The 15,892-nt window shown below is 39.2% G+C and overlaps 2 protein-coding genes across 2 annotated transcripts; both read left to right on the top strand.

Annotated features, from left to right (window-relative positions):
* The first annotated feature begins 1,396 nt into the window (after window positions 1-1,396).
* On the top strand, window positions 1,397-2,222 carry LOC137810517 (putative calcium-binding protein CML13). The gene has a single exon (XM_068611846.1). The coding sequence runs from the start codon at window positions 1,520-1,522 to the stop codon at window positions 1,961-1,963; it is 444 nt and encodes a 147-aa protein (XP_068467947.1). The 5' UTR covers window positions 1,397-1,519; the 3' UTR covers window positions 1,964-2,222.
* Window positions 2,223-8,356: 6,134 nt separating this feature from the next.
* LOC137809929 (uncharacterized) lies at window positions 8,357-8,851 on the top strand. The gene has a single exon (XM_068610989.1). The coding sequence runs from the start codon at window positions 8,357-8,359 to the stop codon at window positions 8,849-8,851; it is 495 nt and encodes a 164-aa protein (XP_068467090.1).
* The last annotated feature ends 7,041 nt before the right edge of the window (window positions 8,852-15,892 follow it).

Genomic DNA, 15,892 nt, shown 5'->3' on the forward strand with positions numbered 1-15,892 from the left:
TCTGCATTATTTGGAAAGAGTGAAAAAATGGTTACTTTGCGCTTTTAGACTATTTTTTTCAATGGTCATTATATAGTTATGAATTTTCTATTTTATCTTTATTAATATTTTATTTTATTAATTTATTTTAGTTATTTTATTATTTTGTAATTTCAGTAGTTCTTTACTTTTTAAAAAATTATTTTATTTATCCTCACCTAATTGTTGCTAGATGTGGAATACGAAGAGAGTAAAATAATTCGTAAGGTGCTGTTTTAGACTATTTTTTTCAATTGATATTATACTGTTTTGAATTTATGAAATTTGTTATTGGCTTTACGTTGACTGTTTTTAATCTGTTTGATTATAGCATAATGTTTTTTGTTACTTTTTAATTTTAATTTGATTCAAATTAATCACAAAACAGTTTAATTTTGAGTCTTGACCCGTTTGTTTTGGAAATTGATTTTTTATTTATTTTAAACTGATTTTTTTTCTTTGAATTTAGAATTAAAAATATTTATAAATTTATAATATATAACTACTATTGGCTATGTTTCTTTTACAATCAGTAGGTGCACTTAAATAACTTATGATATATTCATATTTATTAAAATGTACTTTAAATTTATATTGTTAATATAATTGTGTAGATAGTAACATTATTTATTCGAATTTTAATATAAAATATAAATATATATAAAAGATTTTTTTAGGATTTAAGGTTAAAAAATGCATATAAAAATGCGAGTGTCTTTCTTTCCGGTAGTATTAATAAAGAAAAAAAAACTTTTATAAATTACAAAAAGGAAAATGAATGAAATTGAGAAAATTTTGAGCACGCCTTTATTGATGATAGTTGTCTAATGGGTGCAGTTTGATAGGTTTGGTCTGTACATTTTTGTGGATTCATTAGCTACCCTCATCATCTTCCTCCACAACACATTATTAAGAATATAATCTGCATGTTTCTCATGCCAAGCAAACATAATTCAATTTCCTTATCATCATTTTTTTTTAACTTTACCATTTTATAAAAAACCAACAGCACTTGAGACAATTTATACTATTAAACAAACACGAAACACTGTTGTCTGTAAATCATTCTTTAATGGTCTTGATTCTATTCCAATTGTCAAGAAAATAAAAAGGTAAAAATAAAGTTGGTGTTGCTTTGAAAAACATCATAAGTTGCATAACAGAATGAATAAACAAACAAGGAGACATTAAAAGAAAATTCAATATTCTACTTGACGTTGTTTTTGTTAGGATCTACAGAAAGTAATACTTTTTATTTCAGTTTATCACTGGCCTACATGGGCTTACTTACATAGGCCCAATTAGAGCATAGTGCTTAAAAGCTACGTGGTAAAGGCTGAGCGAATTAAAAAAACGGAAAAAATATCATGGGAGCGATGTGACCCGTTTATTATTACTATTATTATTGTTATGAAACAGAAAAAACATTTTCTTTTCAATTTCAATTTGAGTCGTGTAGCCCTTGAAGTGTAGCTGAAAGGAGAAGAGAAGGAAGAGGAAGATGGGTAAGGATCTGAGCGATGAGCAAGTTTCTGCGATGAAGGAGGCTTTCTCTCTATTCGACACAGACGGCGACGGTCGGATCGCGCCGTCGGAGCTCGGGATCCTGATGCGGTCACTTGGAGGCAACCCGACGCAGGCCCAACTAAAGTCCATCGTCGCCGAAGAGAATCTCACGGCCCCATTCGACTTCCCCCAATTCCTTGATCTCATGGCCAAACACGTCAAACCCGAACCCTTTGATCGCCAACTGCGCGACGCCTTCAAGGTCCTTGACAAGGATTCCACCGGCTTCGTTTCCGTCTCGGAGCTCCGACACATCCTCACCAACATCGGCGAGAAGCTCGAGCCCTCCGAGTTCGACGAGTGGATCAGGGAAGTCGACGTCGGCTCCGATGGCAAGATCCGCTACGAGGATTTCATCGCCAGAATGGTCGCTAAGTAGTAGCACCCAATCCCGAATCTCTTTTAAGTGTTCTTCTCTCTTTTCTCCGTTGTTTCGGTGTACTGCTTCTCCGTTTACTCTGTCGTGTTTGCTTTTGAGTGTACCAGTCGATTAACCGTGTTGTGCTTGTAGCTAACCGAGGGTTGTTTTAGGAAACGGTGGCTACTCATTTTAATTTGCCCTATTTGGTTTGGGTTTATTTGTATTATGAGATCTGATTTTGAGTTAGTTTATATATGCATGCTGTATTTCAGACCAACTATTTCTATGTCGAATCCTTACTCCCATGTTGGATCAAACCTGGTTCCGATCTACCGAAGTGGAATGATGAATTAGACTGAGCGAATGTACAATCTTACCAAATAAACAAATCCTAGTTCGTGCATAATTCGTACACTGTGTAAATGTCTGCATGCCTGTTGCATTTTTGTCTTTCTTGAATTAGGTTTGAAGTTCGACAATGGTTTGTGAGGCATCACCTCTCCCCCCTTCTGCAGGAATTGGTGGTTTTAAATTGTATAAATAGATATTTAAATCCTCTGTTTTTGTAGTGATAAATTCACAATTATTTCTGAAATGTTGAGCTTCAAGTTAATAGCAATAGTGCTAAATATGATTGCAGTGTAGTATTGAATAACTGTCCAATCCATGACAGGATAAACTCCAATATGATGCTTTCGATCATTGATTGTTAAAAGTTGATGCTCAAGCCCATCTTTAGAACTTCCTAAACTTTTTGTTGATGACTCTTGTGAACAGAAAAAATGAAGATGAGCTGGGACTTGATTTAATTGATTTTTCTTCCTTGCATGCGTTTGTTCGTTTGTTTGTCTGTGAATTTCTCATTATGTCTTTTATCTATTACTGTGTGACCTTACATTTCTGCTGTTGCCATGTCATATTTTGTGTCTTGTTTCTTGTATATCTGCTTCACCCTGCAGTCACTTCACTTCTCTTTTGTGAGTATTGCGGGTTATTGATATGCAATAGCAATTTGTTCCAACCCTCACATGCTCTGTTGTGGTTACCTGTTGCAACTCGTAAGCCTTATAAAGATTTTAGGTTTCCGTTGTCTTTTGTTCATGACTGAACTTTATATGTTTTATTTGATTGTTTGCATTTGCTATGACTATATACCTTTTTTACTTAAGTGGTGAAGACTGTGAAAGTAGACTTCTATATGGTGTTTGATTTGAATACCAAGCTCTTATTTTGTTTGGAATACAGTATCCGAAGGGCTTGGTTAAGGCTCTAGAAAACCTAAATCGGTTTAAGCATTCCAAAGAATAATTAGGGTTTATATGGTTTAAGAAATGTTTTTGTTTTCAATAATATTTACAAAAGTAGCCTTTTGTACAGGAAATACTGAACGCAATAAAAATCTGTTTTCACCTTTAATGCGTCTCTTCCAAATCCTTGAAAACAAATATTGTGTTATGTCACATTTTTTTAAGTATTTACAAAAATCTGGAAATATAGTAATTTCTCAAATTAATCAGGCTGTGATTATTCTGCTTTCCTTGGGTCAAGTAACTCCATTTGGAATGACTTTGATAAGTGTAAGAATGGCAACATCTGCTATAAGCTCTGCTCTGGTGTGAAACTTCACTGTGTTGGTACTGCAACTAATGACTTGTATCAGCTCATGATTTTACCTAATTTTGACTGCGGTTTATAGTTTTCCTTTGAAGGAATATATTAAACTATTGAAAAGTTATTTAAAAGTATCTCGGTATTTCTGTTTGGTCAGCTGTAGTCATGTCCTAGGGCACAGATTATTTATTGATCGTCAGTTTTTGAATATTGTATAAACCATATCCACGAATAAAAAATAAATATATTCATTGCATTTGTGAATGAAATCCAACTTGTGAGGTTGAGAGATAGAGAGGCAGATAGCATATTAAAGATAAATGAAGTTAGAAAATATAAAAAAATAATAAAACAATTAATACTATACCAAGGCCCAAAATAAGTCCAAACCTATTATAATACATTTAGTAACTAATAAATAAGTCCAAACCTATTATAATACATTTAGTTTAAAGTAAAAATCCAATAAAATTAATAAAATTTTAATAATGAGCACTATGAATAGGTGATATGATTAACATGTGATTAAAGTGTTTTTTTATGAAATTAGAATTTAATCAAATTGATTATAACTTTATTATCGGAACACTTTACAGGTATATTCACTCAACCGAGCATGAGTTCAAGACCAATAATTGGATGTGAGCCCAAGTTCATCGAATCGAGAGAGTCCAAGTCCATCAAGACGAAAGATAGTCCAAGACAACCAATCTAGTAATCAGAAATCAAAAGTTGTCATCAAGAGACCGAAAGGCCATAATTATTTATTTCGAAGGCCCTGTCAGAACATTTTGACGTCCACCGTGGGGCTCGAGGTAATTTAACTGAAGATTGAAGAATGGTGAGTAGAAAGGGAGATCAAGTAGGAGGACCGAAAGACAACCCGAATGCTATGTCAATGGCCATGTTAATGAGATTGCAGGAGGAGTTTGAAACTCTAAAGAAAAACAATAAAAAAGAAATAAGTATGTTGATAGCTGAAAATGTGTATATGAAGCAAAAGTTGAATGAAGAAACAGTTTTAAATACAATCTCATTAGAAACTGTGGAACCGAGAAGACATATTCATCAGAGTACATATAATGAGGCGTGTTTTGAAGTAACACAAAGGAGGCAACTAGAAATATCAAGTACGTATTTGTGATAAGACATCCCTTTTCGGAAGCAAATATAGAGACTCCATTGCCAATTAACTGGAAAAATCCAACCATGGATAAGTATGATGGAAGCACGAATCCTGATGAGCACATAAATATTTACACAACACAAATAAGTTTGTATAAATATTTACACAACACAAATAAGTTTGTATACCTGGAATGATGTCATTCTTTGTTAGGTATTTCCAACAACTTTGAAGGGAGCAGCGCTAAGTTGGTTTACTCGTTTACCTCCATTATCTATTGACTGTTTTGATACATTTGTTGGGAAGGTTAAAGCGTAATTTGCTACAAGTCGACCACATCATTTGACTTAAATTGCTTTAGTTAATATAAGGCGTCAGGTTGTTTATGGAACGTTTCGGAAAAGTTGCATGGAGTTAGCCCAAGTCCACCAAATTGAGAGAGTCGAAACTCATCTAGACAAAAGATAGTTCAAGACAACCAATCTAGTAATAAAAAATCGAAAGCTATCATTAAAAACCTGAAAAGTCGTAAGGAGGAGAAGATGTAAGTTTGGATTTGGATTAGGTGTGAATTTAGAGGGATTTATAGGAAAGTGTAAAAAAAAGTTAGGTTGTTTTGAATTAAGATATCTAAATTGAATTTATATGGATAGTTTATTGAAGTTTGGTAGTGACGATGGTTGTGATTGGATTTTTAATTTTTAAAAATATTAAAATCATAAGTTTATAAATTTATTCTTATCTTTAAAAATAATTAAAATATAAAATATAAAATATTTTTATGTAAATTTTAGTGAATAATAGAGAATATTTATTTTCAGAAATTATTTAATCTTTCATTTTATGTCATGTGAAATTAATAATGAAATTTATATATTCACAACGTATTTTTTTATAAAATATTAAAAGTATATCTTTTTTTCTTGAATACAAATAAGAATTTATGAATTTAATGAAATTATTTTCAACAAAGTTATAGCAACTAAACTTAGTTAACAATGTTATAAGTTATCCACGCAAAGTTTAATCTTCACAATATTTTTAAAGCTACTATTTAAATTAAAACCATCAACATCAAAATACACACATGCGATTTTGAAATAGTTGTAAAGAATTATTAATTGCTTTTCAATGCAAATTTAAATAGTAGTAAACAACTATTAATTGTTTTTACAATGCATTAATTATTAAAAGAATTACAATGTATAATAATTTTGTAAACCTATCCGTTAATAGTGAAAAGAATTACAATACTTATTCATAGAAATCAAATTATTAAAATGGTTTCGAAATTTAAATTATATTTTTCTTAATACGACTATCATCAAGCAGTAACTAATAATAATTTTTCACTATGACTTCAAGCAAGGGTAATATTGTCCAATAATGTAATCTTATGTTTTTGCTGATTGGAAGGAAATCATTTTGGCCCCATTCAGCATTTCTCCGCCCTTCCCTTCATCCGCTCACATATTTGTATCCAAATAGCAGTAATCCATCCACTGCTACAGTATATCAACGGATCAAACACAGGCTTAAGCAAAAACTTCTTTAATCACTCCTCACGGGTACCTATTCAATTAATAACTAATGGGGTATTGGTAATCCATGCAATACGCCAATTGTACATAAATGCTTAATATTGGTGGTGCGAGGCATTTAGTCGATGCATCTGTCAGGTAGTTGGTCGAACATGGGAGGAGGTATCTATACCGGTCGGTACCGGACGATCGAAAAGTTTACGTTAAATGACTTAATTAAATAAAGAACGTGGTTACACGTGGAATGAACAGTTATAACTTATGTTGAATAAGTCAAGCACGTTCTCTGGAACACTCCTTGGATTTCAGGAAACCACCAAGCACGACCCAGAAACCACTAAGCATGTCTCTAGCCATCAGTTGCTTGACCCACATGACCAAAGCCCAAGTCAACCTACTAAAGGGACTTCTGAAAGGGGGAAAATGTACGTTTTTCATAAGATTAGAGAATTCTCATTGAGCACCATCGCTGACTTGAGCGTCGGAGTGCAATTGCAGGTACCCCCACGGCCGACCGAGGCACGCGAAGAGAGAAGGAAACTTGAAGCATAAGACAGCTAAGAGCGAAGTAAGTATTGTGTATCGACGTGGATCAACATTGCTCAACCCCCAATATCCATACAGGTACAATTGGCGCCCACCATGGGGCCAGGTAATCACTGTTCCCAAGCCTAAGGATTCCAACGAGTGAAGATGGTTTCAACGGCAAACAATACCAACAATGATACTGCAGCGGAAGAACATAGGATGATGCTTCAAACTCTCCAAGCCCAGATACAGGAGTTGCTCTAGAAGGGAGTCACTGATCAGTTACGTCAGGAGGAGAAGAAGAAGAGACAAGAAGATGAACGCCAACGACATGCGGAGGAAATGGCTCAGTTAAAAGAGCAGAATAAAAGATTAATGGAGAGACTCGAACAATCTGAGCGTGAAGGACATTCCCGTGCACCTACTCCACCACCACATCAATCTGGGACAAGGGTAGTAGCCCAGACAGTAGCCCAAACAATGCCTCACACCTTGTTCGTTCAGCAGACCCACCAAAGTGTTAGGCAGATAATCCCGAACAAGGTAGTTGATGTGAATGCAATAGCAAGAATACATGATTCTTTGACATTCTTAGGAACAACTTGAGTTGGTCATGAATTGGCACTTTAATTAGAATTGGATCAAGGTTCTACTTCAAGAACTCACCAAGACTTTGCACCGAACCAAAGCTCACATGGAAGTCCATGTATTGTCAAATTGAATCACAATCACAAGAATTGAAGAAATAACAATTGAACTCAGCCAAAGAAAGGAAACTACCGAACAGAAATTGAAAATACAACAAGGCACCGAAATAGAAATGAAGAACAAGTAAACTAGAACATGAACATGAAGAAGAAACAAAGCTTGAGAATAGAAAACTTATGGAGATGGAAGAATAGGTGAGTGATCACGCCACTTAGAGTGTGGGTACTCCAAGATTAGTGTGTTGCCGCCACTTGAGGTTCACCATAGACACCCAAGATAAGACTTGATGAAGGCACCAAAGCTCTTCCAATTTCTCTCTCAAATTGAGTAGAGTTTTCTTACTTCAATTTCCAAATCTGATTTGTACAAGCCAAGCACCTCTATTTATAGCCTATAAGGTGCTGAAATGCAAAGCTAATCAAATGCAAATGTGCCCTTAAATGACATGTAACTTCGGCGCCAACTAGTGCATGAAGGAAGTGTGACTTTCCTTCCTAGTTTGGCACCTCCTAACTCATATCTACACTCCCCCTAGCATCCCTTACTAAGTTCACACCCCCCTAAGCTTCTAATATTTCTAAACTACAACTAAGGATGCTTTTACAAAAGAGGTTTCTTATGTTTCCCTCTTAAGCACCATCTACCAAAGATATTACAAATAAAGAAAACAATTGTCCATTATTTCCTAAGGCCTTGAACATGCTTCTTGTAAGCCTTTGAGGAGGATGAATGACGTCTTGCACATCTACCTCTTGATCCTTTTCCTCTTCTTGTCCTTGTTGATTGGCTTCTATTTGTCCTTGGCCTTGATCTCCATCAGTAGTAAACCCAAGGGGCCACTCGTTCACTGATGATATAATAGCCACTCCTCTTCCCAACAAATGGAGGGGTCTAACCATGAATCTCTACGATGGTTCCACAGATCCGGACGAACACCTGAACATCTTCAGGACACAGATGACCCTCTACACGATTGATCGGACGGTGTGGTGCAAGGTCTTCCCTACATCGCTAAGGGAAGGCCCCCTCGGATGGTTTTCTGACCTTCCCCCGAATTCCATTACCAGCTTTGATGCTTTGGAACTAAAATTTACTACGCAATATGCTACAAGTAGACCTCATCGGACATCCTCCATGTCCCTTCTTAACGTAAAACAAGAAATAGGAGAATCCCTAAGAGCTTTCATGGACAGATTTAGCAAAGTCTGTATGGGCATACGCAATCTGAATCCAGATATAGCTATGCACCACCTGGTCTCGACCATGCTACCCAGAAGATTCACGGAAATCTTTATCAAACGGCCACCTTATAGCATGGATGAATTAAAAACAAGAGCGACAAAATTCATGCAAATCGAGGAGCACGTCGACTACCATCGGAAAAACATGTAGAGAGTACGGACAAAAACAAGGGAATTCGTCCCCCCACAGTACCAACCGACCGAGATAGATATCGTCCTAATCAAGGTCCTCGTTTCCATACTTATACCCCGTTGGTTGTACCAAGAGGTAAAGTTTTGGATGAAGCACTGTAGACTGACCTTATCCCGGCACTGAAACAGTCACATACTCCTCCCAATGTTGATACAGGTAAACATTGTCAATACCACCGCAACTACGGTCATACGACCGAGGGTTGCCAAGCATTAAAAGACAAGATAGAGGAACTTGTCCACGTCGGTCACCTTCGCAAATTTGTGAAAACAACCATAACTGCGACCAGATCGCCCCAGCGCGACCCTGATTCCCGAGAACGTTCAGGACGAAGAAACGATCGAGTTCGCAATGATCATCGTCGCTCAAACAGAAGAAAACGAAGTGAAAGTCCAGTCAGACGGACGAGGCCTAAAAGCGAAAGTCCTGAGCGCAGAAGTCGGACCAAACAGAAAGTTCGAGCAGTTATCAATACAATCGTCGGGCCAGTGTCACTCGGCACACCTCCTCAAGAAGTTAATTACATTGCAGGTGGTTTTGCAGGTGGAGGATGTTCCAATTCTGTGAGGAATAAGCATTTAAGGGCGATCCAATCCGTCCATTCGACCTCCTCACATCGCCGACCGCACATACCGCCAATAACATTCACCGACGATGACTTCACAGCAATTGATCCTGCTCAGGACGACCCAATGGTCATAACCGTTAAGATAGACAAATTTGCAATCGCAAAGGTCCTGGTGGACCAGGGTAGCTCGGTCGACATCCTTTACTAGGAGACATTCAAGAAGATGCAGATCTCGGAGACAAAGATACAACCTTACAATGAACAGATAGTTGGGTTTTCAGGAGAAAGGGTAGATACGAGAGGATTTATTGATTTATACACTACGTTTGGCGATGACTACCTCAACAAGACTATTAACATACGATACCTGCTTGTCAATGCCAACACATCGTATAATATCTTGCTCGGTCGTCCATCCATCAACAGGTTGAAAGCCATTGTTTCAACCCCACATCTAATCATGAAATTCCCTTATGTTAATGGAGATATAGCCATAGTACACGTGGATCAAAAGATAGCGAGGGAATGTTATGTAGCTAGCTTAAAAGTAGAACCAACCCGAAGGCTGTATACCACGTCGACCGACCGATCTCCAGAGCGGAGAGGTCGGTCGCCAGAGAGACGTTCTAGAGGACGAGGATCTAGAAGGCATTTAGTTGCTCTGGTCGATCTAGACCCTCGGCTGGATGACCCACGGATGGAAGTAGGGGAAGATCTTCAACCCGTATTCCTCCGTGACAAAGATCGCAAAACAAACATGAGAACGTCCCTCAAGCCGAATGATCGAGAAGCAATTGGTAAGGATTTAACAAAGAATGCTGACCTTTTTGCTTGGACTGCCGCAGATATGCCAGGGGTAAAATCGGATGTTATCACTCACCGACTATCTGTCTATAAAGAAGCCAGGCTGATCGCCCAAAAGAAAAGAAAATTAGGTGAAGAACGGCGCAAGGCCGCACGAGAGGAAACAGACAAACTGGTACAAACCGGTTTTATTCAAAAAGCCCATACACAACATGGTTGGCCAATGTTGTCATGGTAAAAAAGGTGAATGGTAAATGGAGAATGTGTGTAGATTACACGGACCTTAATAAGGCATGCCCAAAGGACTCGTATCCCCTACCTACAATCGACCGACTGGTCGACGGTGCGGCCAGCCATCAAATTTTAAGTTTCCTTGACGCTTACTCAAGGTACAACCAAATACAGATGTATCACCGTGACCGGGAGAGGACTGCGTTCAGAACAAACTCCGACAATTTCTTCTACGAGGTCATGCCGTTCGGCCTCAAGAATGCCGGAGCCACATATCAACGACTCATGGATCACGTTTTTCACGACATGATCGGTCGAAACGTGGCGGCATACGTTGACGATATTGTCGTTAAGTCTGATTCGTGCGAACAACACATTTCTGACTTGAAAGAAGTTTTCCAGGCCTTGCGTAAATATCGCATGCGTTTAAATCCGGAAAAGTGGGCGCTCGGCGTAGAAGGTGGGAAATTCCTAGGCTTCATGCTCACCCATCGAGGCATAAAAGCTAATCCAGAAAAGTGCAAAGCAATTACAGAAATGAGAAGTCCCAACGGACTTAAAGAGATCCAACGGCTAGTAGGTCGTCTCACTTCATTGTCTCGGTTCGTACCTAAACTTGTCGAACGAACGAGACCTATTATAAAACTCCTGAAGAAAACAACTAAGTTTGAGTGGACAGATGAATGCGAACAAAATTTTCTTCAGCTTAAGACGTTTCTGGCATCGCTACCGGTCATCCAGAAACCCAACACACGTGAGCCTATCATAGTGTACCTATCCGTTTCCAACGAAGCGGTAAGTTCTGTTTTGGTACAGGAGATCGAAACGGAAGAACGACCGGTATACTTCGTTAGCCGAGTTTTACACGGCGCGGAGGTCCGGTATCAAATGGTAGAAAAGGTTGCATTATCCTTGGTCATCACCGCACGACGAATGCGGATGTATTTCTAGAATCACCGGGTCATAGTTAAAACTAACTATCCCATCATGAAGATCCTCACGAAACCTAACCTAGCCGGACGAATGATAGGTTGGGCAGTCGAATTGTCAGAATTCCATATCGAATACCAACCTAGGGGAGCCATTAAGTCCCAAGCCCTTGTTGATTTCACAGTAGAGCTCACTCCTTATCCGACCGAAGAGAAGACGTCCCGATGGACATTATACGTGGACGGATCTTCAAACAGTCGTTCGTGCGGAGCGGGAGTTGTACTCGAAGGACCGGGAGAAATCGTTATCGAGCAAGCCTTGAAGTTTGAATTTAAAGCTTCGAATAATCAGGCCGAGTATGAAGCAATAATTGCAGGTTTACACCTGACAATCGAGTTAGAGATAACTAATCTAACTTGTAAAAGCGACTCCCGCTTAGTCGTCGAACAACTCACAGAGGAATATGAGGTGAGAGAGACATTGCTTCAGCAATATTTCCATTTTGTGAAAAATCTTTTAAGCAGGTTCAAAGAAATCTCCTTCCAACACGTACGGAGAGAAAATAACACTCGGGTGGACACTCTGTCAAGGCTGGCTATTGTCAAACAGAAAGGAGTCCATCGGTCGGTCATACACGTGACCCTTGCTAAACCAAGTGTTAGCGCCGAAGAATGCATGGCGACCGACACTCAACCTAACTGGATGACGCCTATCAGGCAATACTTGACAAAAGGAGTATGTGACCCACACTTGGAAAAAACGATGAAACAGCAGGCCGCCTGGTACATACTCATTGATCAGGATCTCTATCGGAGAGGATATTCCCGCCCTCTCCTAAAATGTCTCAACCTAGAGCAAGTCACTTATGTGATGAACGAACTACACGAAGGGATATGTGGAACGCATTCTGGAGCGCGAACAATGGCCGCCAAAATACTACGAGTCGGGTACTACTGGCCAATCGTGCAAGGAGATTGCACCGAATACGTCCAAAAATGTATAAAATGTCAGGAGTTCGGCACCCTGCCACACCAAAAACCAGAAAATCTACATTACTTCCTATCTCCCTGGCCATTCGTGAAGTGGGGGATGGATATTATCGGACCCTTTACACCCGGGAAAGGACAATGCAAATTCCTGCTGGTCGGCGTCGATTACTTTACCAAGTGGATCGAGGCCGAACCGTTGACGGCTATCATCGCCCGTAACGTTCAGAACTTCGTCTGGAAAAATATTGTTTGCAGGTTCGGTCTACCTCAAGTTATCATCACTGATAACGGTCGATAGTTCACCGACCGAGGACTAGCTGAGTTCTACGAGAAGCTCCACATCAAGCATGTTACGAGTTCGGTCGAACACCCGCAAACCAACGGTCAAGCCGAAGCCGCCAATAAGGTCATCCTCAACGAGCTGAAGAAACTACTTGATCCAGCCAAGGAAAATTGGACAGAAGAACTACTAGAAGTTTTGTGGGCCTATCGCTGCACTCCTCAGTCAACTACTCAGGAGACACCCTACAGTCTGATGTACGACACCGAGGCCATGATTCCGGTTGAAATCGGTGAACCCTCATTACGCCGACAAACGCTGGACTTGGATCTAAACAAAGAAAAGCTTGCTAATCGGCCTCGACCTCATTAATGAATTAAGAGACAAGTGCAAGATAAGAGAAAAAGCATGCAAGATACGGGCGGCAAGAAGATACAACTCGAAGGTGAAGCCGCGGAGTTATCAAAAGGGAGACTTGATTTGGCGCATGCGCAACGACGCTCGGAAGGATGACGGAAAGTTTTCAAGCAATAGGGAAGGACCGTTCCGCATTGCCGACACAGCTACGGGCAGAGCATATTACTTCGAATATTTATCAGGAAAATTTGTACCGAGAACGTGGAATGCCACACATCTCAAATTCTATTACAGTTGATAAATAAATTTAGTGTACTATTTTCTCACTCGGTCATTTTATCCCTAAGGAGGGTTTTCGACCGAGAAGGTTTTAACAAGGCACTTTAAAAAACTCATTCTCATGGAGTCATTACCAATTTTGGTCATAAATTAATAGTATTAACTATTAAATTAACCGAGCGGTCGGTTCGAATTATAGCTTAAACGTTATCAGAATTACCAATTTGGCCAAAAATTAATAATTTCATTATTAATTGAAATAACCGAGCGGTTGGTCCAAATTATAGCTTAAACGTTATCAGAATTACCAATTTGGCCAGAAATTAATAATTTCATTACTAATTGAAATAACCGAGAGGTAGGTCCGAATTATAGCTTAAACGTTATCAGAATTACCAATTTGGCCAGAAATTAATAATTTCATTATTAATTGAAATAACTGAGCGGTCGGTCCAAATTATAACTTAAACGTTATCAGAATAACTAATTTGGCCAGAAATTAATAATTTCATTATTAATTGAAATAACCGAGCGTTCGGTCAGAATTATAAATGTTGTTTACCAAGTTTTTGGTCAGAATTAATATCAATCATTAATTAACCGGTCGTTCGATCAGAACTATAACTTTAATGTTATTCGAACAATAACTTAAATGTTGTTTACCAAGTTTTTGGTCAGGAATTAATATCAATTATTAATTAACCGGTCATTCGGTCAGAACTATAACTTCAACGTTATCCGAATAATAACTTAAACGTTATTTACCAAGTTTTGGTCAGGAATTAGTATCAATTATTAATTACTGATATTAATTATTAGTTCGGTTAACCCTTCGTTCGGTCAGAATCAGCGCATGTTGATCGAATTACAATACGATTATTGGTACAATTCACACAGTTCGATCAGTCGGCGAGAATATTTAGCGGAAACGCATACTAGTATTGACAATGAAAAGTAAAAGGCAATTGTTCAAGGCAATTAAAACATAAAGCGATAAAATTGTTCCAAGCCCACACCCCGGGTTCAGGTAAATTTAGAGTTAAACAACATCTATAGTCTCGTCCGGTGGCATAGAATCTTCTAGTTGTATGGTATCGTCCGCTTGTGGTGTCTCCACGGTCGGATCCTCCATGAGTTGGTCAATATCTTTGGCCTCCTCACCTCCAAGCGGCACCAATCGGCCATCAACCACATCCATATTGGAGTCATATCGTTCGTCATCCGCCGACACACCATGATAGAAGGCTACCTGTCGAGCGCCCTGGTTGAACGACTCCTCATTAATACTCAGCATAAAGCCCTGGAGTTGTTCAACTTGGGAGCTAAGGGACCCCTTATCGGCAAGCAGCTCTTCTTTTGCTTTCAAGGCATCGTCTCGTTCGGCCATCACGTTGTTCAGTGTGGCCTTCAAAGCCTCTTGCTCTTCCTTAGCCAACTTGGACTCCTTTTGAGCATCTTCAACGGCCTTCAGAGCCTCCTTCAAGGAGACGGCCGAGTTACTCAATTGCCTCTTTAATTTTGGAATAGACACTGTTTTGGTTCTCTTCAGCTCGTCACCAAGTGCCCTACTTACCACGGCCGCCCGATATTGCAACTCCACCATCTCCTCTATCAGATCCAGACAGGGGACGACCGACAAAACACCCTCATCTTCAGGGCGTAGGTCAAATTGCATGGTGGGAGCCACCCTTACGGATAGCCCCAACATACTTACCGGGCTCCCGGATGACCTGGCCGTCTCGAAACGGGGTGCCTTAGCGGGACGCCCCCTCTTTTTTCCTTGAGCTGGAGAAGCAACGGGCTCGACCGGCACGATTTCTCGCTTAGTCGGCCGAGGTGCAACCCCAGCAACGACCGAGATCTTTCGGCTTTTGGCTTGCCTCTTGAGGCTGTGCATATATTTCTTCAAACTAGGATCCATCTTTAGAACAATATTTGCAAAACAAAACATAAATACAGTTAAGAAACATCGAGTTATTAATAAAACGACCGAAGGGAAGAGGTGCTCACCATTCAGATCCGCCCATTACTTGGACGACCTATAAAGAGCTACCAATTCCCGAGTAAGAAGTCTACACGAAGATTGGTTTACAGTCATCAAAATCTCCTTATCAAAAGGGGATAAGGATTCCCAAAAATGGTTATCGAGGGAGGTGGGCTTCTCGGTCCAGTGGAATGGAAACTTGGTAGTTCCATCGACGTTGTAAAATAAATCTCAGCCATCCGGCTCGACAAAGACTTTGAAATAATAATCTTTAAAATTTTTATAAGAAGTGGTGAATGCGGCAAAACGCACATTTCCCGAACGGCTGGATAGGAATAACCATCCTACAGGAGTACTAGGATGAGTATTGTAGTAATATAAAAAAGACTCAGGGGTAGGCGTAAGGCCAAAAATCTGACAGATGATTCGAAAGGCTTGTAAAATTGCCCACGAATTTGGATGTAATTGGGTCGGCGCAACGTTGAGAATCCGAAGGACACTCATGGTGAAGTCGTCAAAAGGAAAGGATATATGAAAATGAGAAAAGAAAGTGCTATAAACAAAAAATAAATCATGA

The sequence above is a fragment of the Phaseolus vulgaris genome, chromosome 2 (genome assembly GCF_051622355.1).
Source record: "Phaseolus vulgaris cultivar YP4 chromosome 2, ASM5162235v1, whole genome shotgun sequence".
Taxonomy (NCBI): domain Eukaryota; kingdom Viridiplantae; phylum Streptophyta; class Magnoliopsida; order Fabales; family Fabaceae; genus Phaseolus; species Phaseolus vulgaris.